At 36.4% G+C, this 27,590-nt stretch overlaps 2 protein-coding genes and 1 pseudogene across 22 annotated transcripts in view; 1 reads left to right on the top strand and 2 right to left on the bottom strand.

The window, feature by feature from the left end:
- The window catches only part of LOC125779360 (zinc finger BED domain-containing protein 5-like), a 451,651-nt gene that overhangs the window by 215,131 nt on the left and 208,930 nt on the right, over positions 1-27,590 (bottom strand). The gene's annotated exons all lie outside the window — the stretch shown is intronic.
- The window catches only part of LOC105221871 (calcium-dependent secretion activator), a 249,448-nt gene that overhangs the window by 123,809 nt on the left and 98,049 nt on the right, over positions 1-27,590 (top strand). For all 20 annotated transcript variants that reach the window (XR_007423219.1, XR_007423220.1, XM_049460126.1 and 17 more), the window contains one exon: positions 18,906-19,018. Coding sequence is in view for 18 of the 20 variants with exons in the window: in XM_049460126.1 (XP_049316083.1) it covers positions 18,906-19,018 (113 nt within the window). In the remaining 2 variants the exon portion in view is untranslated. The remainder of the gene's footprint in view (positions 1-18,905; positions 19,019-27,590) is intronic.
- Positions 23,226-23,428, bottom strand: LOC125779884 (small nucleolar RNA U3; annotated as a pseudogene).

Below are 27,590 nucleotides of genomic sequence, written 5' to 3'. Positions count from 1 at the left end.
TCACAGACTTTTTCAATAATGTGTGTTATCCTGTGGATTTGATCAATCGTAGAATGGATGGCTCGAAACCCAAACTGATGCGCTGGAATTATGGTTTTTCGTTCAATGATGTTATTGAAACGTTTTATGAGAATTTTCTCAAAAAACTTCGATATTATCGGTAGAAGTATACGGGCTTGTAAGAGATACATCATATCCTGGTTTTCCTGGCTTTGGAATCATGATAACTTCATGGTTCGTAATTTTTACTATACTTATTGGAGGAAGCTGGTTTAGAACCTCGGCAGTAATGAGTTCGTAACCGGGCGATTTTTTGTTTTTCAAATTTTTGATTTTTGACTTAGCTCACTGCTTGTGCAACTTGAGATTTCTTCGCTTTCTTGAGTGGAAGCAGTAGGATAATCTACGTGTGTTTCATATGGGTAGAATATTTTGGCTAGGTAATCCGGAAATACTTCTGCTTTTTTTGAATCGTCTCTGGCTCAGCTATCAGCACTTATTTTAATAGGACATGCTTGAGTTTCTGGTGTTTGCAGTCTTTTACAACTTTTCCAGAGAGAGTAGTCGGAATTTCTTCCATTGTTTAAGGACCGAAGATATTTTGCGAAACTTTAATTTTTAAACCTTTTAATTTTTCGATTAAGATCTTTAGAAACTTTATTTAAAATTGATTCATGAGCTGGGCAACGAGTTTGATGCCACTTACGTCGTAGTTTTCTCTTTAATTTAATAATTTCTTTTATATCATTGGGATATTGAGAGTCAACAGCAATTTTCCTTAATTCTGGTGTACTTTTCCAAGCTGCGTGCTGCATACTTGTTGTAAAGTGTATTTCAGATTCCAACTGGCCTATATTTAATATAGAGTCATATTTACTTTCGTAACATTCCACCATGGTTCTAAAATATTCCCAATCCGTACGTTTATTATACAAGGCCGCGGATTTGTCTTTAAAGATGACGGTTTCGCTATAGGTTAAATAGATCGGAGAATGATCCGAGTTAAGGTCGTAACCCTGATGGATCCACAAGTAGTTCCGGGATATTTTGCCCACAATGAAAAAATCTATCAGGTCTGGAACCTTTTGATTTTCTGATGGCCAATATGATGGTAAGCTCGTCGAAAATGCGTAACTTTCGGTTGACTGCAGTGCTTTGTAGAGTTCTCTCCCCTTTGTAGTCGTAAGCCTTGAACCCCAGTGCGTGTTCTTTGCGTTAAAATCTCCACCCATAATGAATCTATACCTGTGTCTGTTTATTAAGTGTTGGTACTCTTCAAATTGGCTTTGATGCCGTGGAGGACTGTATACAAAGGTAAGTGAGAGCGGACTTTTAACTCCGTAAATAGTCAATGTTGTAGCTTGAAACTTATCAGTTGAAAGTTTTTCTTCCTCAAAATGTTTAATCGTATTTATTATCTCACAACAAAGTTGCTAAGGAGAGTATTATAGTTTTGTTCACATAACGGCTGTTTGTAAGTCCTAATACTAAAAGAGTCAGATATAAGGTTATACATACCAAAGTCATCAGGGTGACGAGTAGAGTTGAAATCCAGATGTCTGTCTGTCCGTCCGCCCGTCTGTCCGTCTGTCCGTGCAAGCTGTAACTTGAGTAAAAATTGAGATATCATGATGAAATGGCAGAAGGAAGCTGCACCCAGGCTTTTTTTTTAATTAAAAATGGGCGTGGCGTCGCCCACTTATGGACTAAAAACCATATCTCAGGAACTAATCTAATTAATTTTACAGCAAAATTAAAAAAATATGTAAATGACGGATAATGAAATCTCGATAATCACTCTATCATGCGAGAGTATAAAATGTTCGGTGACACCCGACCTTAGCCCTTCCTTACTTGTTTTAAAATAAGTTTGTGACGTAAATTGTGTTTCCGATATCATACATACGTCAACATTTTCCGAGTTCAATACAATTTCGATTTCATTCTTATGTTTGATTAACCCATTTTATTTCTATAAAAGATTTTTTATAGATTAAGACATCTTTGGTATTAAAAATATATTTTTCAAGCTTGCATAAGCGATTTTGTAAGGAAGTGTTGAATTCGTCTTGTTTGTTGAGTTTCTGTAAGATCTGCGATAAAATGCTGTTATTGGATTGAATATTATCATTATTATTTGCTTTTAAAACATGAGCAAAAGTAGATTTTTTTGATGTTTCATCTGTAATTTTAGGATTTTCTTGTTGATGATGTTCATTGATGATCTTTCCGAAGTCTACAGGACCCTCTACCTTTTGGGCTAGACCATCACCTTTTTTGTGGCCGATTGTGTTAGCTCGTATTATTTGTTATTTTTTGGCAACAAGGCACCCTCGATAGTTGGCTGGATGCGCTTCGCCACAGTTACAGCATTTAGGCTGCTGCTTCTCTGGATTCGAACATTCAGATGTCTTATGCTTACCGGCGCACTTAACGCATCTTGGTTGTTTGCCACAATAGTTTTGTGTGTGTCCAAATGACTGGCAATGTTTGCATTGTGGTATCATCTTAGGCACTTTTACCGGTTCAATAGAAATAATTATTTAAAATAGTTTAGGTTTCGTAAATCTTTTTTATGTTCTCCATGGGATCGAATGTTACCAAAAACATGTCAAGGGGAGTTTTAGTCTTCCATTGAAGACAATTGACAGCACTCAGTGCATTTAATCCTTGTTCTTTTAAGTCATCAATAATCAATTTTGGATCATAAGTATTAAGCAAATTTTTTACAATGACTCTAATTGGACGCCTTTGCTTGTTCTCAAAGCTATACCAAGATATACTTCTACTCGAAAGTGCTATTGAAATGCATCTTTAGTCCTCTATGGAGAAAGTATTTACTTTGTATATTCCATTATTTAAGAGTTTAATGGTAAAATTGTTTTTTGCCTCCGATTTTGCAATTGTATATAGTTGCTGATATCTAATACCTCAGGTAAGATTTCGGGACTCCGAAAAGTCGATCAGCCTCAATCCATTTGGGAATTTTACGTCGTGTTTGCTGAATTTACCGACCGTGGTGCCAAAGATACCTTATTTGCCCACCCTGGCGTTGAAGTCGCCAAGCACGATTTTGACATCGTGGCGGGGGCATCTCTCATAAGTGCGCTCCAAACCCTCATAAAAAGCATCTTTGGTCACATCGTCCTTCTCTTCCGTCGGGGCGTGGGCGCAAATCAGCGATATGTTGAAGAACCTTGCTTTGATGCGGATTGTCGCTAGATGTTCATTCTCCGGAGTGAATGATAGTACTTGGCGACGGAGTCTCTCTCCCACCACAAATCCAACACCAAACTTGCGCTCCTTTATATGGCCACTGTAGTAAATGTCACAAGGATCTACTCGTCTCTGTCCTTGTCCCGTCCATCGCATTTCTTGGACGGCGGTGATGTCAGCCTTTGTTTTCACGAGGACATCAACCAGCTGGGCAGCGGCACCTTCCCAATTAAGGGACCGGACATTCCAGGTGCATGCCCTCAATTCGTAGTACTTATTTCGTTTGCCATGGGCGTCATCAAAAGGGGGGTCTCTCAACCGAGGCTAATTGCTAATTTTCATTGGGTTTTTTACGTGGCGGGTCCCAAACTCAGCGCACAACCCTATGTACTTTAGCTCGCCTTCAAACTGATGCCCTTAGGCTACCCAGAGGATACTTGGTCAAATACCGGAAGTCGTGAGCTGCTTGAGCCATACTTATGTAAAAGAATCGTTTCTGACCACTCCCAAGTGAATGGCGATCAGAGAACTTTCCTCACTTGCGTGAACTTCTACACATGACTCCGTCCTCCAGGAATATACACCCGTCTTACAATTATTTTGTTTAATTTTACCTGTTTTTTGAACAGGTCTTTTTTATATATATATTGCCTGATTTATTAATTCAGGACTTTTTAATTTGGTCGAACACTATATGCGGCGCAAGGGACCAAATATAAAACCTCAATGAAGAATTACTCGTATTTCTATCTAATTTTTATTTTGTATTTTCATTGCTTCTACTCGTATATTATTTTGGATCTCATATGTGTATGATTACATTTAGTTTAAAATTCCTATATGCATTTTATTATTATTGTATGCACATTGCATGTAAATTCATATGTCGGTTTATGTATTGTATGTATGTATAGATGCAAATTAATTATTCGATAGGTGTTTCGTGGGAAACTACGGGCAACTGCCCGTGAGCAACTCCCGTGGGCAACTCTGTGGTTTTCTTTATTTCGTTTCTTCTTAAATAGAATATTTTTCTTAAGCCTAGATACAAATATTAATCTTACATTCTAAGAAGCATAACTACAATCCACTTAAGATTGACCATATGTTATAAGTGGAAAGGTTCATTTTACAATCTATGAATTACATCTTAGGACCACTTAAGGCGGACCGTATTAGCAAAGTACAATGCTTCAATGCGGACCATATGGGTCTTGTTACATATTTATGACAAATAAAAGATATGTTCATGTAATATGAACTGGTGGTTTTAATTCCCCCGCCTCTAAATTGAAGCGTCCCGTTTCAAGGAGATATAGAACGTGAGGCTATAGGCTAATTTATCAATTTGAACAGTACCATTTTTAAATCTTAATATATATTTACAATTTATTTAAATTTGACTTCTACTTATCTTTGACTTCTAATTATTTTTTGATGGAAGTCTTTTTATATGTGATATCATTTAGACAAAAATTTCTTTTTCTTGCATATTGAAGTTAAAAGATTTAAGATTTGATATTATCTTTATGAATTATTCTGTTTCTGTTTTGTATTTTAACTGTATTTCCTAAATCTTCCTTTACAACCTTTTTTTTTGTCTGGGATTCAGCTTATTTCTTTGTCCTATTACTTTTTCATAAATTATTTCTCCAGAGTGAAATGGGAAGCTTGTATTATTGCCTGAATACATTTCAGCAAATTTTTCTTTTTCATTATTGAAATTATTTAGTTTTAAAATATATAATATATAAACATTTTTCAATTATTTTGCTAGCTTCATTTTTGAAGAGAGCCTCAGAATTTTTTTGTCCCAAAGGGTTTAGTATATTTAAATGGTTGAGAAAATTTAATTTCTCTGTTTTATTATCCGTAAATCAATTTCCTATTTGGAATATCAATGGTCGCTCCGATTTTATTTAGGAAATTAATTTCAATTAAATAGTTGCTCCCTAAATTGTCAGTTTCATAAAAACGTTCCTGTACATATGGTTCTCACTAATATTATTGATTCTTTCAATTTTTGGTTGAGGTTGAGTGCTTATTTGTCCACTTTTTGGTATATTTGTTGGCTGATAATTGGTCTGCCAATTATACCTGTTACTCCTAACATGTGGTTGGTTTCTTTGCACAGGACTGGGTCTATTTATTAATTGGTTTGATTGATCCACTTTCATGGATTCTGAGTGATTGGAATACATTTGGTATGAATTATTATCCGTTTTAGGGTACCTTAAGTTATTCTGAAAATTCGGTTAACTTGAGGACGGTTTCGTGAACCAATTTCATGTTTTTTTTAGTAAATTGCAAAGCAAATTGTGATCGTATTTGATTTGTATGAAGTTCTTGTGCTTTAGCAAGAGCAATTGGGAAATCGTTAGGTGTTAATGTAAATAGCACTCGGTTTAGGGGTAATTTAAACCAGTTAAAAAGGTTCTTAACGCGGCTTCTCGATTCTGGATATTTAATTGTTTTGTAATATCTGAATTGGTGTCGTGCGTCATTATAGTTTTATTTATTAGTAATGTCAATTTCTGATTGACTTAATTATAATAATCACTTAAGGATGTCGATCCTTGTCTCATAACACTCATCTCTTGATCAATTACATGAATTGTTTGTCTGTCTGCGTAAGCAAAATCTAACCTTGCAAATATTGCTTCTAAATTCAAAACTGTGCCATGATTAGTTAACATTTTATTGGCATTACCTACAATCTTATTTCGGAGGATAGTTAGTGCTCCCAAATTCCTTCTACTACCTTCAATATCCCTTCAACTGACATAAGATTTACCGGAGAATTCTGTCAAAGACTTTATTATATCCAAATTTTCGTCACATGTTATGGAATCATTAATACCTTGAGCTTCATACTCAGTTACATGTGCCGCATTTGCTAGAGTTTTAATTCTATTACTCAGTTCTTAAATTTGTATAGCTATTAATCTAGCTATATCGTCTACAACTGTGAAGTCTGTGTTTTCCTATTGTCGAACAGCTTAAATCTACGGTGCTCAGAAGGACAGCGGTTCAATACAATGCGTTGATCAGCGCCCTGAAAACTGGGTACAAATTTTCAATACCAACTGGCGGTGTGGCATGGACACTAGGGTGGCTCTTATATAGCACTTTTTACAATTTTTAATAATTTTTCGTGGGCTACCCTTCAGTTTGGCTCCATTCTATGAAAAAAAGAGCTCTATGGAATTTGGTGTCAATCGGATAAGGCTAAGGTGTGCCCATAGGCTCTTAAAAATCCAAAATGAACCGCAAATCACATGAAAATCAAATTATTTGTTTTTTTGTTCCAAAAAATGTTTATTGAGTAAGTAACTAGCAAGAATTCTTACAGTTAAATTATATTAAATCATATATAATTTGTATTCATAAAGATTATTAAGTAATAAATATTAAATAATTAATTATTTTTTATAATTTATTAATTATTATCTATATTATATTTAGCTTATACATATAATTCTATAAAACTTTTTCTTCAATTCATTTCAGTTTATTAGAAAAAATAATAGTAAGAAAATATTTACAAAATAATAACATACAAATTTGAAATAAAGAAAGGTTAATAATTTACAAAAGAAAATGTCATGATGAATTAAAAATCCTTATTCATCGATAAAGTTTGTTTTCTGCTATCTGGAAACTTTTGACGGTACTCATTTACAACCTGAAGCACATACTGCTTCTGTTCCTCGTTTTTGGTAAATGAATTATTGTAATCCTCCATTAGTTTCACGCCTCTTTCCATCGGATCGTTTACAACTTTCAGTTTCTTAACTAGATTTAGAGCATTAATGAAATCTTCATTTTTGTGCCACTGCGAAGGATCTATGTTAAGGAACTCGTCACTTAAATCGAATCTAGTGAAAAATTTCCATGTTTTATTAGAAACAAATTGTTCGATTCCATTGTTCATTATTTCTGGGATTTGATTTATTTGCACATTAATCTGTTTGGTATTTTCTTCTGATATATCTGCTTCACGATATAGTGCACTGACCATTTTTCTTTTTGATTCAGAAGACAAATTAGAGTCAAAGAACGCGAAGGCGATGGGTTCAGGAGATAGATACCACAAATGATTTTTAATTTTTTGTAAAGCCACACGGGAGATGTCACTATCAATATTCTGATATTTATAAAGTGTTGAAAGAACACTGAAATCTAAATATGGGGCTTTGGCTGCAGAAGGAGCACAAAACCACGCTTCGACATATACACGGATTAGGAAAATGCAAATATCACAAATAGCATTTTCTTCATGCGGTGATAACCTAAATTCATCGCGAAACATGAATATTTTCAAGCAATAAATAGCGTTTGCCATCCACCTTGCATGATGGATAGCCCCTGGTACTCGGAAGATCACTACACGAGGCGGTGTTGTGCCAAGAAAAATAGCAGTCAATTCTAAAAATTCTCTATAATCCTCTCTGGGATGTTGTTCTTGCAAAGCGTCTTGTACAAAATCAAGAATTCGAGATACATCGACCGGATCCAAATTTTCCTTGACCTTTTCATGCTCGATTCCGGTTTTAAAATTATTAACGTTAATTCCAGACCAAGCAGTTTGGAACTTTTTTAATATTGGTACAGTTGGGCCTGTAGTTTTCCCCATCTTTTCCTCATAAATTGCTTTTAAAATTATCTCGTACATGTGATGCCGACAGGGTAAATACAAGAGATCTTTTTCCAGAAAGTTTTCAATCAAAACACATGCACCTTTAAAAGCGCCTGTATTTGATGCTGTTGTGTCAAAAACTAATGCTTTTACGTAATTCTGAAGGCCCCATTCCGCAAGAGTTTCACAAACAGCTGTTGCTTGTTCTTTTCCATTCCCCAATTACAATGCAGGTACACCAAGAAGTTGATCAGTACCACAATTTGAAAGAATTACAGAAAGTCGGTCTACTGTCTCTTAACCCGTTAATGCTGGAAGTAGTTTACCATCCCAATGCAAGGTAGCAGCGTGCAATTTCCTATCCTTGAAAATATTTTTGATTTCAGCAGCTTTTTGTTCGCGAAGATTCTCTCGAAAATTGTGAATAGAGCACCTGTTGATAGCGAGATTTTCAACATTATAACCAAGCGCTTCGATGGCAGCTACCAGAATATGAACAGCATTCCTGTCACTGATCTTGCACTTATCCAAGGCAGCAGCAAGCTTAGGAGTGATTATTGTTCGACGCCCCCTTTCCTTTTTTGCTTGTGGTGATAAATCTTTTGAGACTCGCGGAACTTCCTCCAAATCACAGAAATCTAAATCTTCACTACTGCTTGAACTAGACGTCATGAGCATAGCAGGTTGACCTGAAAAAATTAAAAAAATTAATCAAATGAAAACATATGTATAAATCCATAAATATTTATATATACAATCGATACTTACTCAGTTGTTGCATTTCATGATCGCTTCGCTTTTTCCTCTTCATCTCTTGCATTTTTCGTTCAGAAACTCGTGCTTCTTTCGCAATTGGCTGGTAATCAATTCCATACATAAACCCTGGCCGTCCTCTCAACCGCTGATTGATTAAGAACTGTTTATCTTCTTCAATGGTAATGATACTCAAAGCATTGGCGTGTGCTTTATCAAAAAGGTCCTCAAGTTTTTCAAGGAAATCTGTTTCTTTTTTCTTATGAACCTCCAACAATCTTCCAGCATGTTTTTGAAGTTGCCTCCATTGTTGATACAGACCTTCCAACTTTGGTATACAATTCCTTAACTCTTGCGTCGGAATTCGTGCTTTTTCCCAATATATCATCGCTTCCCGCACAGCTAGTGAGGCACTTCCCCGTACGGTTAACTTACACACTCGCCAATTGAAAAAGAAAACGTTTAACACTTGTTTCACCGATGGCAGTTTACTTCCAACAATTTCATTCGAGTAATGGCCAAGAAGATAAATTTTCTCTCGTAATCTAGGAGTTGACATTGTGCTACTGTATGTGTTCACTTCGAATGTTATAAGAGACTGATATTTTCATCCACTCAATTCACAATACACGAAGCACACCCAAAATTTAAAAAAACTCACAATAACCGTCAATATTTACTGTAAATAGTTATTTTCATCCACTCAATTCACAATACTCCTTAGTAATTCACAATAAACTGCGTTTTCGTTCTGATTTTGGTGAAAACATCCTGAAAATACGCTATGCATTTGACAGTTAACACATGACGAAAACCATGATTTCAATTAGGTTTTCAGCTGAAAACACGGAAAGCGTGTTTTCGATGCAATGCGAACATACTTTTACGAATCTTTTTCACTTTCTTTTTGCTGTAAAACAAAGCAATTTTCCCTCGGACCTAATTTGGGCGATAACTCTGTACAAGTTTTTGAAACCAAGAAACAAAATTGATTTTTTATTTGAATTTTCGTTTATTTTGCATTTTTGAGGGCCAAGGGGCACACTTTAAACTTATCGGATTAATTTCAAATTTCGCTCATCTGATTTTTTTATAAAAAGGAACTCAATTGAGGGGTAGCACAAGAAAAAAATTGTACTTGAAAAATAAGAGCCACCCTAATGGACACACTAACCACCTTGGTAGAGTTCGAGGCCCATCTAAAACCTCTGCCGTACTATGTGCACGGCACCAGGTTGCAATGCAACTCCACATTTGAATTGACAAAGTCAGTTTTTCCCGCGATTTGGGTTTTAACCACAGCCACCACGAATCTCCACAAAGGGCCAAACCCAATGAGCAGATTGGAGTTACATCCAAGGGCTACTGCTCCCCGTGGTACCAGGTTAAAGTCTTTGGTATGACCTTGTAACCGAAGCTACTACCAGTTGAGTTTCCACACAACTCTGGACTGGCGGCCAGGATCTTAGTCGCCTCTTACGACAGGCATGCCTTACCGCGGGTATATTCGGTTTCCCCCCCGAACCCTGAGGGGGCTCCGCCTAAAAAAAAAAATATGGTTAAATTTCTTTTTTATTTATTTATATTTAATAGATGTATAAGAATTTATTTTGTTTTCTTTTTTCTTAAATAAGGGCACTTGTGAGTGTCTTGATTTTGGTTTTGCAATACTCACAGTGAAAAAATTTTTCATACTTAATATTAGTGGGATTATTTCCCATTTAATTAATAAATATAGGCCTTATTTACAACTAGTTTTATGTTGTTGTTGCTACTGCTGCTGTTGCTACTGTTGCTCTTAGTTCTCGCCTTTGCCTACCGCTGTCGCTCTTGTTCCTTTTTCCTTAATGTTTGGTCGCTGCTTTATTGCTTTTGGTGCGGAGTTTTCACTGTTACTGTTTGTTTTGTTGATTAATTATGTTTTAATTGCTAATTTTTAAATAAATTATTTTAACATTTTTTTTTTAATTTCTTGTTTTTATTATCCTGCGAATGTCACTTCGTTGCTTATTCTTACTCACTTTTTAGTTACATATTTCTTTGGGATTTTATTTTTATGCTTTTGCATAAAAAAACAATGGTACTTTTGTAATTGTATTTCTTTTTTCGCGAGTTCGCGATATTTGTTTGCCTTAGTGTTTGTGTACAAAATTTTTCTTTATGTGTTAATGTTTTTTGTTTGTTTTACACTTTCCTCAGTTTTTACTAATAGTACTTGTTTTAATTTCCACTCAAACTGCAGTATGCCTTTTCGCACAGGATTTTACATACAGAGTTTGTTTTGCATGTTATATTATTTGGTCCGCGGGAGAATTAGTTGAATCTCCTGGCAGGATCGCCAATTAATTATTCGGTAGGAGTTTCGTCAACAACTACGGGCAACTCCGTGGTTTTCTTTATTTCGTTTCTTCTTAAATACAATATTTTTCTAAAGCCTAGATACAAATATTAATCTTACATTCTAAGAAGCATATCTACAATCCACTTAAGATTGACCATATGTTATAAGTACTTAGAAAGATTCATCTTACAATCTATGAATTACATCTTAGGACCACTTAAGGCGGACCGTATTAGCAATGTACTATGTTATGTTATGACAAATATAAGATATGTTCATGTAATATGAACTGGTGGTATTAACTTGCATGTATGTTCAATATATTTGGACATACCCTGCCAGCAAAGAGCGGTTCAAAAACTTGTGAAACAGTAGGTTGAAAAGTAGTAAAAAAAGTGATTAGATTGCCATATCCCGCGTGAAGATTCTAACTTCTTCGCCTCACACGTACGTATACATGTGATCATACATCTCTGTTGCGCTCATTCAGCAGTGTCATATAAAAAAGAATATCTGTCCTACTGTAATATCCCCAATTGACAGCTGATGCAGGGTTGCATTTTCTCTTTCCTAATTTAAAATATTTTTAAAATTCTAATTAATAAACATTTTTTACAGAATTACAAATATGTACATATGTTCAATAAAAAAATTATTAATAACTGAAAATAAAGAATAATTAAATAAAAATAGTGATAAAATCAGAAAAAAAGTTTTATTAAATAAAAATAACAATAGCATCTGAAAGAAGAGAACAATATTATCTGATTATTTAAAATATAAAACAAACATTTGCTTTCACATATTATATTGGGTTGTGCAATCCAATTTCAAACAACACAAACACTTACATATTTTCACATACTTACTTAACAATTTATATTTGCTGCTTCTGATGATATTGCTGCTATTTACAATTCAGTTCTGATTTCCAATGCTATATAAAATAAAAATTATTATCATCTTGTTGTACGAGCCTCCTTTACGATGGTACGATCACGATCATATCATGCGTTTTGCAATCGTTTTTTTGGTACCCTTTTTGGGATATTCTTTTGGCACTATTGACAATTATGTTTTCTCCTTCGCACTCATTCAAATAAATCAAGAAATGAAAGAAATTTTTTTTCATCGTATTTAGGTAAACAAAAAATAAGCCGAAAATGTGTGTTGGTGTTAGTGCATAGAGAAAAAATGTGTAGTTGTATTGAAATATTTGAGAAAAATGGTTAGCCGTGGCTTTGATTCTTGGAAGTTGCAAGAGTATGCTCGGTTGCACCCGAACTTAGCACTTTCTTACTGGTTCGCTATAATTCCTCTTTCTTTATTTAGAAATCTTAGTTCTTTTGCGTTTAGCCTTCTTTTGCACTAAAAAATAAAAGAAGTGCCTATAGATTTTATTTCAAATTTAAATGAGTATGAACACTCTTTTCTTGTGTATGGATTTTTCTTAGTTAAATTTAATAAACAAATATGTAATATTATATAATATAATTATATAATAATATTACGTAATAAAATTGTAGGATTTGAATGAAACGCGCACGTCTTAACGATTGAACAGTTTATTTAGAAGTAATAGAAAAAATGGAAGTGGAAACAATATGTTGCATGTAATTATGCACGAATTCGAAATCGAACATATGCATTGTCACTAGCAGGGTTGCTTTTTCAAGTAACATTTCAACAGCCCTCCTCAATGCAGATGTTCTTACTAATGTTTTGTATCTTATTTCATATTCAATAATCCCAAAAGCTCGCTGTGCTTCTTCTTTGGTAAATTCTTCGTCAATATGTCAGCTATCATCTGGTTTGTTGATACATATTCCATTCTGATTTCACCTCGTTCAACTATATCTCGCACAAAATGATATCTGATGTCTATATGCTTAGTCCTTGCATAGTGCACTGGATTCTTTGCAAGGTGCTGAGCACTAAGGTTGTCCCCATATAACACTGTTGATGTTCGTACATCACCACAACCTATTTCTATAATTATGCGTCTTAGATGTAACGCCTCTTTTACTGCAGATGACATAGACAAATATTCTGCTTCGGTGCTACTCAAGGCAACACAATCTTGTTTTTCTGATTTCCAGGAAATCGCACCACCAGCTAAGAAAAATACATAGCCAGTATAAGATCGACGGTCAATTCTATCGCCGCCCCAGTCTGCATCTGCATACCCCTTCAATGGTTTATTGCATGCACGATAATGCATTTTCGTATCTATAGTTGCAGCTAAATACCTCAATATATGCATTATACCCGCCTGATGCTCACTATGCGGATCTTTGTTGCGCTGTGCCAGCTTTGCTACGGAATGGAAAATATCTGGCCTCATCGAAAGTGCTAGCCACATCAGCGCACCTATTGTAGACTGATAAGATGTCTGGTCTACCTTCTTGCAAACGTCGCTGTCGTATGCCACTTGAAAACCAACTAGTGGTGTATATGCCGGTCTGCATTCACTTATACGATGTTGCCGTAACAAATCTTTTATGTACTGTGACTGTCCAATTGAAATTTCGCCCAATTCGCCATCTCGCTCAATCTGCATACCAAGAAACATATGGAGAGAACCTTTGTCGACGCACTCGAACCTTTCACTTATTTTTGCTTTAACGTCAACCAACACTTCCTTTGACTGGCATGCTAAGAGAAGATCGTCAACATATACAAGTATCACACAAAGATTAACTTTTATGTCTTGCTTATAAAGACAGCGTTCACTCTCACACTGAGTAAACCCAATGTCACGCAATGCTCTATCTAGCTTGGAATTCCATTCCCTGCCACTTTGTTTCAGCCCGTATATAGCCATGTTTAATCGCAATACCTTACGCTGATTATCGCCACTACAATAACCCTTCGGCTGCCTCATATAAACAACATCCTTCAGCTCGCTATTTAAGTATGCTGTGCATGCATCCATTTGGTGCAGGAACATTTTTAATTCTGCAGCCAACGCCAAAACTAACCTTATGGTTTCGAAACGACAAACCGGAGAGAATGTGTCAACATAATTAACACCGAACTGCTGCGAACAGCCCTTCGCGACCAAACGCGCCTTATAGCGCTCAATGTTGCCGTGCTTGTCTCGTTTATGGCTATATACCCACTTCCAGCCAATAACCGACTGCCCCTTAGGCATATCTACGAATGACCATGTATCGTTTGCACTGAGAGCCTGGTGCTCCCTGTTCATCGCATCTTGCCACAAAGACGCCTGCTCACTTGCCATCGCTTCTTCATATGTTTGTGGAATTTCAACATCATTTGTGTTCATAGCATTCAACACATTATACTGCTTCTTAGGACGCCCTGGCCTACCCGTTCTCACCAACTTAGGCCTACCCGGTGCATATTTAACTGGTTGCTCATCTGCGCTAAGATATTCATCGTTGCTGCTCATCTGATTTGCTTCATCGCCACTCTCTATGATGTCATCTTCACAGTCGTTAACTATTGCGTCACCAGCACTGCTTATGTTGTTATTATCTTCGTTTGAGTATTGCTGCATGTGCCCGAATTCAAAAGCCACCTCTTCATTCTCAGCGCTTTCTATGTTACTTGCTTCATCGAACAAAACATCATGCTTTTGACGTACTTGACGTAACTTCGAATCATACAATCGGTACGCTTTTGAAACTAGTGAATAACCGACCTTTCTCAACTGTTTACCTTTTGCCGCAAACTTTTTATGATGAGTTTTGTCTAGCGCTACTGCTGCTGACCCACAAACACTTTTAAGTGTTTCACTGTAGGCTTTTGTTTAAACCAAGCTTCATAAGATGTTCTATTATTCAGCGCCTTTGTTGGCGCACGATTTCGCAAGTACACCGTCGTAGCTACTGCTTCTGCCCACAACGCCGCATTCATGCCCGAATGTACCAGCATGCTCCTGGCCATTTCAACCAACGTTCGATTCGCCCGTTCCGCTACACCGTTCTGCTGTGGAGTGTAGGGAACCTTCAACTGTCTTACAATACCATTTTTCTCAAAATATTCATTAAATGCGCTGTTGATAAATTCACGACCGTTGTCGCTTCTGACTGCTTTTATTTTTCTGCCCGTTTGCCTTTCTACCATAGTGCAAAAAGTCACAAACTTCTCAAATACTTCTGATTTTGATTTTAAAAAGTACACGAAAGTTCTCCTTGACATATCGTCAATGAATGTCAGAAAATATTTTGATCCACACAACGATTGTGTATCAAACGGCCCACATACATCTGTATGTATTAACTCTAACACGTTCTTTGATCTATTCTCTGTTGCTTTTGGATGTGGCTGTGCTTGTATTTTGCTTATCATGCATGTTCTATTTACATGCCGGCTTCTGAGAAAAATTCACTTCATCCATGCCATGTACCAACAATTTATTTCGAAGTTCTGCCAAACTCGCATAATTCAGGTGCCCATACCTATTATGCCAAAGCATTGCACTATTCTGAATGATACTGAAACAGCTGTTGCGTTTATTTTCGAAGATAAACAAATTGTTTATTTGTTTCAATCGTAGAATCTCAACACCATGCTTTTTCACCATAGCTTGCTTTTTTGCGAAAGTGACATCGCATCCCATTTCAACGGCACGACCGACCGAAATAAAATTTCCCCTCATACGTGGGACGTATAACACATCGTTTAATGTCAATACAGTAGTGTCTATAAAAATCTGACAAATGACATTTTTTAACTGTTTGCCTGCAAATTTCTTTTCGCTGCCCTGCGCCGACTTCGCTGCAAATGCCTGCTGAACGGTACCTTCAACTTTTGTGACTGCGTCGTCCATGTTGACTCTACGTTCGCTTTTTTCGAGAAGTTTCAGCTTCAAAACATCAAATGTTGGCAGACTATCTCGCGTTTCCATTGCAAAGTTTTCAAACTCTTTCGGAAGACTCGATAGTAATAGTATGGCAATAAGCTCATCATTGAGCGAAATGCCCACTTCAGCCAACTTATCTTTGGCCGTCGTAAACGCATTTAAGTACACTGCCACTTTTTCACCTTCAACCAATTTGAGATTAAGTAGCCTCTTATACAATGACACCTTTCTAACGGGACCCCTTGGCTGGTACACTTCCCTAAGCCTTTCCCATGCATCTGCTGCCGTCTTACAGTTCTTCAAATAGATTAATTGTGAGGGTTTTACACTGAGTATAATCATCGCAAGTGCCTTCTCATCCTGCGCCGTCCACTTCGCCACAGCCTCACTCTCGGTGCCTGCTTCTGACTTTGAGGACTCGCCCGATGCAAGTTTCCATAGCTCTGCATGTACCAATACACTTCGCATTTGGATACTCCAAGAATCAAAATTATTCTCATCCAATTTCTCTATTTGGTACATAGAACTCATCTTGCTAACTTATGTATAACTTTACTTTGTTCACCGTTACTTATAGCGGGGCCTGGGCCCATAACCTGTAGGATTTAAATGAAACGCGCACGTCTTAACGATTGAACAGTTTATTTAGAAGTTATAGAAAAATTGGAATTGGAAACAATATGTTGCATGTAATTATGCACGAATTCGAAATCGAACATATGCATTGTCATTAGCAGGGTTGCTTTTTCAAGTAACATTTCAACAAGAATAAAAAATACTTAGGTTACCCCGGGTATTGACAAGACCAGGGTTAGTACTTCAGTCACCCCGGGTACTGGCTCGACGAGAATAATTTTTTTAGAGCAACATAATTTTATTTTAGTATAAAATTGTAATATTACAATGATATAAATATTAAAATGTTTTAATATAATTTTACTTATCAGTGCTTATTAAATATAATTCACATATTATTCGTATATACAAGGTGTTCTCCAAAGTAAACAGGACTTTTAAAAATAAAAACAGGGTTTTTCGGCAAAATCATTTTATTTTATTAAACATAGTCTCATTTTCCTTCAATACAGCTTTTTGCACGCTCCAAAACCATGTCGAACGAGTGTTTTAGCTCGTTGGCCGGTATGGCCGCCAGTATGCCGGTGCAAGCCTTTTGAATGGCCTCTACGTCTGCATAACGCTTTCTTTTCATGAGCAAATGCATTTTTCCGAAAAGGAAGAAGTCGCACGGTGTCATATTAGGTGAATACGGGGAGTGATTAATGGTTAAAATGTGATTTTTGTCCTTTCTGACCTCTTTAATGAAGTCCTTCGAATGTTGGATTCTGAGCAATTTTTGGTCGTCAGTTAATTTGTGCGCAACTAACCGTGCATTTTGAATCTATGAATTTCAATGAAGATTTCGGCTGATTTCTGATGGATTCACGCACAGTTTCGATGGAATTTCCGGTAATCACGAATTTTGATTGGCCCACATGTTGATCGTCATTTATGTCCTCACGACCATTTTGAAAACGTTGAAACCACTTTTGCACTCTGCTACGGGATAGGCAATCATCGCCATAAACGTGTTTCATCAATTTAAACGTTTCGATAAAAGTTTTACTAATTTTAAAACAAAATTTAATGTTGGCTCTTTGTTTGAAGCTTATTTTCGCACGGATAACACAAACATACTGACACTTAAAACGCAATAACTTCACTTCTAATTAATGAAATGTCACGGAATTCTCGCTGGACAATCGATAAAGATAGCAGATTCTAATGCACCAATCGACATATAGATGGCGCTAGAATCAAAAAGTTTACTTTGGAACGCTCCTTGTAAGGAAAATGTGGTCACAACTCTATTATACTCAATTAGAAATGTTGTACCAATCTTTTCTTTATAGTTAGTAAAGAAAAAAATTTCACGCGAAAGTACAAACAAAGGAAACGCTGTCGTTAAAAATTCTTTATATAATATTTGGTTTTTTAGATTTTCAACGCTGGTTTTCCTCATAATTGTAAACAACCTAACGGTTTCAGCCATGAGTGTGACAAGTGATTTTTAAATTAAAAAACTTGGTAAAAAAAAATAAAATTGAAATGTGAACTTAGTTTTTAAAGTGTATATATCAATAAAAATGGGAAAAATTTAGTTAAACATTGTACAATACCATATGTTATTTATACCAATTTTTGAATTTTTAATCGCGAATATTTCAAAAAATATTATGTTAACAACATTTTTTTTAACTTCTCTCGAAAATCTCCCCTATTAGCACATACCCCCGACCGCCAAAGTAATCGGAATCGTGCCGTCAGATTGATTATAGTATGTATGGATACATTGGAATTGTGGACGCAATTTGTTCACATTGTTATCCGGCTAACTTTCAAGGTGAAACGCCAGGGATGTGTTGTGCTAATGGCAAAGGGAGATTACTAACATTAAAAACTCCTCCCGAACCATTGTATTCATTCATTTTTGGGACATCTCAAATGTCGAAGCTTTTTATGAGTCATGTTCAAAAATACAATTTTACAATTCAAATGACATATTTTTATACTTTTGCAACCTCTTGCTGTTGGCAGTGAAAAAGTTGTTGCCAAATTTGATTGAAGCTACGATCTTAACTGCTAAATCAAAAGGAGACGTTTTTTGAAACCGCATATCCCAATGATTCCAACTGATATGCCATTTCAATTCAAACGATTACAATTAAGATTTAAAATAATTTTTTTAATAAATTAATAAAAGTTAAAATAAAAGTTTATTATTATTTCACTTTATACCTAGCGAAGCACGATAGAGCCAGTTAGTATATACATACAATATATAATATAATATATATATTTATATTGCAAAATCACCCCAAACTTTGCAATAAAGGATTCCGTTAGGAATTTCTGCTGGACTAAAGGAATATCTGTGCAAATTTTCACGTCTTTCCGTGCTGTGGCTCGAACGTAATGGATAGACATAATGAAAGAGACTTTCATTCTTATATAAGTATAAGATTATTACGATTCCAACCAATTATCTGTAGATTAATCTTAATACCCTGGCTATGTAGCTATCTTTATATAGTTGACTTAACTGTTTAACCTTTACATGTTTAAAGAGGATCTCCGTGGAGAAATCATAGTACCGGCAGCTAAGAAACTCGAAGACCTCATACATCTGGCTGAACTTTGTGTTGATCTGTTGCAACAAAATGAAGAACACTATGCAGAGGTATGTAAACAAAAACACAGCAATAACAGTTTTGTTTTTTTCTTATGTAAGTATATACTTTATACTCTCTTAAGCTAAATATATTTGTATTTGTATAATTACAAAATGTAATATATATTTACAGGGGAGGTATTGTGTATGCATAATATTATTTACAACATGTATAGTAGGTACTATACTCACATATGTTATTAATATGGAAGAATGAACGCATTAATAAACTTACCTAACTACTATATGTATATAAATATGTGTATAAATAAATACAAATACTTTACCTATAAGTTTTCACAGGGCAGGCCCGTCCAAATAGACAAGTAAGGCAATTGCCTAATACGCAAGAATTTCAGGACAGTATTTTAGGTAACTTTCCTTGCATATTTTAATTCAATAAAATTGATTTACCCCATTGTTTTGTTCATAATACTAGAGGACTCGTCTACCCTTTACCTTGGCTGGTACATAGATGGTAGTACTAATACCATCCATATGATTTCTAGTCAGCCCCTATCTTTAAAAGATATGTTTATAATTTTTGCAACTGATGAACTATTAGTTAATGAGATATAGCATTTTGTGTGAAGCAACTTGTGTTAGTGTACAAAAAATGGATCAAAAAGCATTTCGTGTGTTAATAAAGTATTGCTTTTTGAGGGGAAACAACTATTGAATTTAGGCTCTGCTTCAGGGAAATCAGCCGTTGAAAAGAGATTTGCTAAGTTGGAAAGAGGCGAAATGGGCACGGAGGACAATGCATGTGCAAAGTGGGTGTCACGCAAGTTCAAACAAACAAAGAACGAATTGCTGATTCTGGGGAGTCTCTTTTATCATAATAAAACCGAATATTTGCGTCGGTGTATAACAATACAAACATGGCTCCATCATTTCACATTAGAGTCCAAACGACAGTCAGCCTGGTGGACTGCACAATATGAACCAATCTTTAAATGTGGGAAGACGAAAAAGTTGGCAGGCAAGGTTATGGCATCGGCCTTTTACTGATTACTGAGCCAGTTATGATTCATCGCATTACGCTTTTGGTTGCAGTTCTATTCTACCATTCCCAATATTTTGCAAGTGTATTATTTTTGAAGAATGATCTGCTTGAAATTGTATGCACATACTGTGCAACTTTTTGAAAATATTTCTGTATAACTCAAATTATAATAGTCCTTTTTATCAACACTGCAGTTATTCCGCTATTCTTTTATGTTAGATATCACGTTTGGTTTGTTCGCCCATAATCTAGTAAAATAGCCGCAATGCCTTAACGACGAAAATGTTAATACCATTTTTTGTTCTGATATTAAAAATGTCTGATGGGTTCGCTCTAAAAAAAAACTGCCTTCTTCAGGAGCAACAATCAGTATAACCCATATACTATGTATGTATGCATGCATACGAAAATTAATGTTCTCCCACATTAGCTCTGTGTTGTTATTTTTTTTTTACTTACTTCTGTTTTTTAAGTAATAAAATTTTTATTGATTCTTATATGAATTTTGAACACATGCTTATGATTTGAAATATAATTCTTGTATTTACGGATTGTACTGACTGTTAAAATAAAGAGATAAGAAGTATCCTATGTCTGTTTCCTGGTTATAAGCTACCTCCTACCAATTGTCAGCGAAATGTGATAAATAAAGTACGGCTCGACCGATTTTCTGCAAACTTCACATAAATCATCTACTAATAGTCTGACAAAATCACAAATCTTTGGTTTGGATGGTGAACCCGTTCTTAAATTGTAATATTACAACAAAACTGGCATTTGGCATTACTACATATTATATATACATATATGCATATAAATATATGTATATATATAAGAATCCAAGGAATTGTTCTTGATGTTTAATTTTGAATATATGTACATATTCATACAAATAAAATTCATTGGAAAAATAGCGAATTTAAGGCTGCTTTCCCAATGTCTGGTTACCAGCCTTTCTGTTCAGTTAACAGAGTTGTCCGCTTAATGAAATTGTACTTAATAAACATTAACAATGTGCATGGTTAATGAAGATGTCTGCTTAATAGAGCGTCAATTTAATAGAACTTCCACTGTATATTTTATTTGTGAATTGCTTTTACTATCCTATCTAGGTTGGTTCGAACTGAACACAGTGTGCTAAATTTTACTAAAATCGGTTCAGTAGTTTAGGAGTCCCTTGCGAACAAACAACGTGACATGTACTTTTTATATATAAAGACAGATTGTTATTTTTCTCGCTAGAGAGCTCCGATAATAAACGTGTCCGATCGCTCCAACCGCCCCGGGCGGCCGGTACAGCCGAAAACGCTAAGTCCGGCAATTTTAGTTTTATATTCCTAAATGTTAATTTAATTCATATGCCTAATAGACCTTTATTAAATTAACAACGTATTGTGGGATATCCATTATATTCAATCGGTACAATACTTCGTACTTTATTTTGATAAATCTCGTAGGGTTCAGCCGGTGTTTGCAATTTAACGAAAACATTTAATTATTCAAAATAAATAAACACAATAAACAGGACTTAAGCATACATAGAGATAAAGGGACAGAGAAAGCGACTTTGCATTATACTATGTAGTGATACAAAAACATAGTTCTATATTTTCGCATAAAATATTTCGCATAAAATTATAAACATACAAGGGAGTATAGTTAATTTTTAAATAGTAGTATCTAATAGTTGTTATCTGACGTACGTTGAACAGATATTGCAAGTTCGCTTGAGAAAACAGAAAAGACAGTTCAATTATAAGGGGGCGATGAGCCAATTTGTAATGCTAAGCAATTCTATTTTTCCAGTATTGATACTGCATTGTATTCGATGAAAGATACGATCAGTTGAAACTAGTTATTAAAATTTTTGGATTTTTAATTAATATGACATGTAAATATAGCTAATCCAAATTTTTTTACACAAATAAAGAAAAAAAAGGTGCGTGGAGTCCCTACGCGCGGAAGAAGTTATACTTCTTAGTGATATTCAGAAGCAAAATGCGAAACAATCATACATACATATATTATGTCGTTTGCACATTTGTCTGTATGTTTGCGAAAGCAAATGTTCTACAAAAGCATATTTCTATACTTAAACAAAATAATTAGAACCATCGTATGTTTCTCACATGCATAACCAAACCATACTTAAGTCAGTGCAACCAAAGCGTCATTGGTGGTGTTGGTGGAAAGTCAAGATGCTACCACAGGTTCGAATCTCGACAGAATAAATTTTTAATTTTTTGCTTTTAACATCGTATACTATACAAATAAATATTTTTCTTACTAATAGAAATTAAATTTATCACAGCAATATTTTGTATATGTATATTATGTATATTGCTGGGATAAATTTAATTTCTATAAGTAAGAAAAATATTTATTTGTATAGTATACGATGTTAAAAGCCATACATCTTCTATCCTATCTTGTGTATCTGCACATGCTCATATGAGTGTATGTATACGCATGTGCGCGTTCAGAAATTGAAATCATATTTTCATCACTTATCAATATACTTATTACATGTGCGCGTATTGACTAGCATGTTCATACATTCATATATAGTTATATGTACATATATTTGCATACATTGCCAAACAAATAATGCACAAGCATACAAACATACATATGCGTACACATATGAATATGTCACCAACAAAAAATTGATCTTCACAAGTCAATATGGCAGCCAAATTGGCGAAGAACAAGTGTAGTACATTTTACAACAAAAACGATTTCATTCATAAACGCAGGAGCAAATTCCACCAGCGATCTCGCTTCATTCATAAAAACAGAGGCCGTAACATCTCCCCGAGCATGCCTTTGCCAACAAGTCGTCTTTTCGCGACGATGGCAAAAGCCAAAAATCATACATTGCACAACTTTCTGGTGCTTCTCGCAAAAATCTGCGTCGATATGTATTCACGATCATACGTATACAAACATACATATTTACGCATGTTCGTAGGCGAAGCTGCTACAGCGGCAAGGGGTGACAATCGGCGGCCATTACTTTACTTATGCCATTGAAATTCTATTGCTACGAATATGGAAATGACAACGAAATAATGCAAATATGCATATTTCTAAAGGTCATTAATTTCTTTGAAGAAATGAAAGGAATGAATGATCCTGAGAAGTATAGTCTTAACTTTTCAACGGCCAACACAGAGCATTTCAACCAAAAGGAATTTATTCATTAAAATCACCACTCAGAAGTCGTTTTATCCGTTGTAAGCGAACGATTTTCGAAGAAACATCATTTTTAATATGCCACAAGACAAAATTAGAAATGAACTTCTTAAACCTCACGCTGTCAGATAAAACGATATACCTCGTCATCGCGGGTCGATTTCCAAAAAATGTAAATAAAGACTAACTGCAGAAATGATCCTGTAAAGTATAGCCTTAATTTTTCAACGGCCAACGCAGAGTATTTCAACCAAAAGATACGCAAAATAGTTGAGAATTCGCAGAAATGAAAGACAAACGAAAGAAAAAGAAGTATAACTTCAATAATGCACAAACATACATATGCGCACACATGTGAATATGTCACCAACCAAAAATTGAAACATTGTTCTACAAAAACAACAACAGCATAAGCATGGCAACATTGTGTTGTTGGGAGAAAAGCCGAGCTGTGCCGAAAGAAACGAACAAACGATCGCCGATTGTCACAGCTTCGCTTGCTGCTCGAACATCTTCGCAGACAAGGTTGCGTTAGATTCATATTGAGCAAGGTTGCGCAACCTGAATCTATCGCAACCTTTTCCAAACTCGTATAAGAAGTATAACTTCAAAAAGTGATTACAAAAGCTTAAAAAGCAATTGTTAAAAAATATTGTTTACAAAGGTTACATCTTTTTGCAAAATTGATTAAAACTATTTTGGCATATATGATTGTTTTTTTTTTTGAAAAATTTCAAAATGATTGGTGCATGAGAATCGATGCTTAAGCTCGTATGGTTCCAAAATCACAAAATTTTTTCGAAAAACAGTGTTGCGTTAACGACTGTGAAACAATGCTTTCTGACCAGGATGTCATGAAACTTATTATTACTGGCGATGACTCTTGGATCTATGCTTACGACACGGAAACATACAATCGATCGGCCGAGTATCGTGGCAAAGATGAGCCGTTATGTTGACAGTTTTCTTCAATTATCGAGGCGTGGTGAATTTTATTAGGGATTCAACGCCAGCAATATTGGAGAAAAACCTAGTCAGGGGTGATGTGGAATCCAAGACAGAATTGCTTAGCTGTCAGAATTCTGATTTTCAATGGTGTCAGAGAATCTGTTTGGATTTTCGTCTTTTTTAACATACGCAAAACCAATATTCGAATCAACTATTTACTAATGTGACAAAACATGCAAATGAACACAATGCTATTAAAGTCTTTAATGTGGAGTCATGTGTAGAACTTCACGCAAATGAGGAAAGTTCTCTGATCGCCATTAACTTGGGAGTGGCCAAAAACGATTCTTTTACATATGACTCAAGCAGCTCACGACTTCCGGTCTTTGACCAAGTATCCTCTGCGTAGCCTAAGAACATCCGTTTGAAGGCGAGCTAAAGTGAGAAGGCGAAATATCCCCTCCGCAGGGTTGTGCGCTGGGTTTGGGACCCGCCATGTAAAAAATCTTACCAATGAAAATCAACAATCAGCCTCGGATGAGAGACTCCCCTTTTGATGACGACCATGGCAAACGAAATAAGGACTACGAATTGAAAGCATGCACCTGGAATGTCCGGTCCTTTAATTGGGAAGGTGCCGCTGCCCAGCTGCTTGATGTCCTCATGAAAATAAAGGCTGACATCACCGCCGTCCAAGAAATGCGATGGACGGGACAAGGACAGAGACGAGTAGGTCCTTGTGACATTTACTACAGTGGCCATATAAAGGAGCGCAAGTTTGGTGTTGGATTTGTGGTGGGAGAGAGACTCCGTCGCCGAGTACTATCATTCACTCCGGAGAATGAACATCTAGCGACAATCCGCATCAAAGCGAGGTTCTTCAACATATCGCTGATTTGCGCCCACGCCCCGACGGAAGAGAAGGACGATGTGACCAAAGATGCCTTTTATGAGTGCTTGGAGCGCACTCATGAGCGATGCCCCCGCCACGATGTCAAAATCGTGCTTGGCGACTTCAACGCCAGGGTGGGCAAATAAGGTATCTTTGCCACCACGGTCGGTAAATTCAGCCTCCACGAGGAAACATCCTCAAATGGGTTGAGGCTGATCGACTTCGCCGGGGCCCGAAATATGGTTATCTGTAGTACTAGATTCCAGCATAAGAAGATACATCAAGCTACCTGGTTGTCTTCGGATCGAAAAGCCACCAACCAGATCGATCATGTTGTGATAGACGGAAGACACGTCTCCAGTGTTTTAGATGTGCGTGCGCTCCGAGGTCCTACATCGACTCGGACCACTATATCTTTGCAGCCAAAATTCGCACCCGCCTCTGTGCAGCAAAAAACGCACGCCAACAAACACAAGGAAGGTTCGACGTCGAGAAGCTGCAATCACAGCAGACAGCCGAACGATTTTCTACTCGGCTTGCACTCCTGCTCTCTGAGAGCGCTCGTCAACAACTCGGTATAAGGGAACTGTGGGACGGCATTTCAAACTCCATACGTACAGCTGCAACCGAAACCATTGGTTTTCGGAAAGTACAAAAGAACAGCTGGTACGACGAGGAGTGCCGTGTCGCAGCGGAGAGAAAACAGGCTGCCTACCTCGCAACGCACATTGGGATATCTGTGGCCGAAATTCAAAAATTTCATGTTGTCTGATTTGAATGAAAATTTCACAGTTTGTTACCAACTATCTATATATTATTTTCCCAAAGTATTAGCATTCTATCTGCATTAGTTTTTTGTTCAGAAATACCCAAAGTTGGTGAATGTAGAGAACATCAAAATTAGCAAAAAATTTACTCAAAAGTCAAATCATTGATACAATAAAACAACTATTGAAATCCAACTTTGTTATTATTTTTCATTTATAATATGTATCAAAGAAAAAATTTGCATCAAAATCCATTGAAAAAAATAATGCATAAAAAATTTTGTGGAACAACATAATTTGGACGTCAAAATTTCAATATTCTTCAAATTCAAAGTGGTGCATCTTTTTAGCGCTGTCTACCGCTGTCGACATACATATACCGAATTAAAGCCTGAAGTCTCAGCTAAACGATAAAAAAAAATTCAGCTGCCCCAAATTGCCCCCCTTGAAAAAAAACAATGTCAGAATGTCACGAAAATGTAAAAAAGTTGCTAAAAGAGACTTGATAAAAAAGAATTTAGTTGTATGGGAGGTGGGCGTAAAAGTGGGCGGATATTATTTAAATTTAACACTAACATATACAATGTCATAAAAATGCTATGTACCAAAAATCAGTGCTGTAGGTCAAAAATTAAGTTTCACCTTATATGGGAGGTGGGCGTAAAATAAAATTTTTTAAAAACATTTTTTCATTTTTTTCTTGATTGGAATCCAAAACAATGATGTACCAAATGTCATTGCCCTGCGACAACTCCTTATATTTTTAGCCGCAGTATGCACTAGCAGAAACCTATGTGCAACGTTACGATCGACCACAACACGTGCGGGGTGGGATAGATACCGAGAGTTGGGGAACACTATGAAGGGAACACTTCTCCAGCCTGCTGAATGGCAGTGAACGCACAACACCAGGAGAATTCGAACCCGACACCCCAATCGATGACGATGGAGCAGACGTTCCATTGCCCGACCAAGAAGAAGTTCGAATAGTAGTTGCCCGCCTGAAGAACAACAAAGCGGCAGGGGCCGACGGATTGCCGGTCGAGCTATTCACACACGGCGGCGAAGAACTGATAAGGAGCATGCATCAGCTTCTTTGCAAAATATGGTCGGATGAAAGCATGCCCAACGATTGGAATTTAAGTGTGCTATGCCCAATCCATAAAAAAGGAGACCCCACAATCTGCGCCAACTACTGTGGGATAAGCCTCCTCAACATCGCGTACAAGGTTCTATCGAGCGTATTGTGTGAAAGATTAAAGCCCACCGTCAACAAACTGATTGGACCTTATCAGTGTGGCTTCAGACCTGGTAAATCAACAACCGACCAGATATTCACCTTGCGCCAAATCTTGGAAAAGACCCGTGAAAGGAGAATCGACACTCACCACCTATTCGTCGATTTCAAAGCTGCTTTCGACAGCACGAAAAGGAGCTGCCTTTATGCCGCGATGTCTGAATTTGGTATCCCCGCAAAACTAATACGGCTGTGTAAACTGACGTTGAGCAACACGAAAAGCTCCGTCAGGATCGGGAAGGACCTCTCCGAGCCGTTCGATACCAAACGAGGTTTCAGACAAGGCGACTCCCTATCGTGCGACTTTTTCAATCTGCTGCTGGAGAAAATTATTCGAGCTGCAGAACTAAATCGAGCAGGTACAATCTTTTATAAGAGTGTACAGCTGCTGGCGTATGCCGATGACATTGATATCATCGGTCTCAACACCCCCGCCGTTAGTTCTGCTTTCTCCAGACTGAACAAGGAAGCAACGC

Source organism: Bactrocera dorsalis, chromosome 6 (assembly GCF_023373825.1).
Source record: "Bactrocera dorsalis isolate Fly_Bdor chromosome 6, ASM2337382v1, whole genome shotgun sequence".
Classification (NCBI taxonomy): Eukaryota; Metazoa; Arthropoda; class Insecta; order Diptera; family Tephritidae; genus Bactrocera; species Bactrocera dorsalis.
This window is presented reverse-complemented; position numbering and strand designations above follow the sequence as displayed.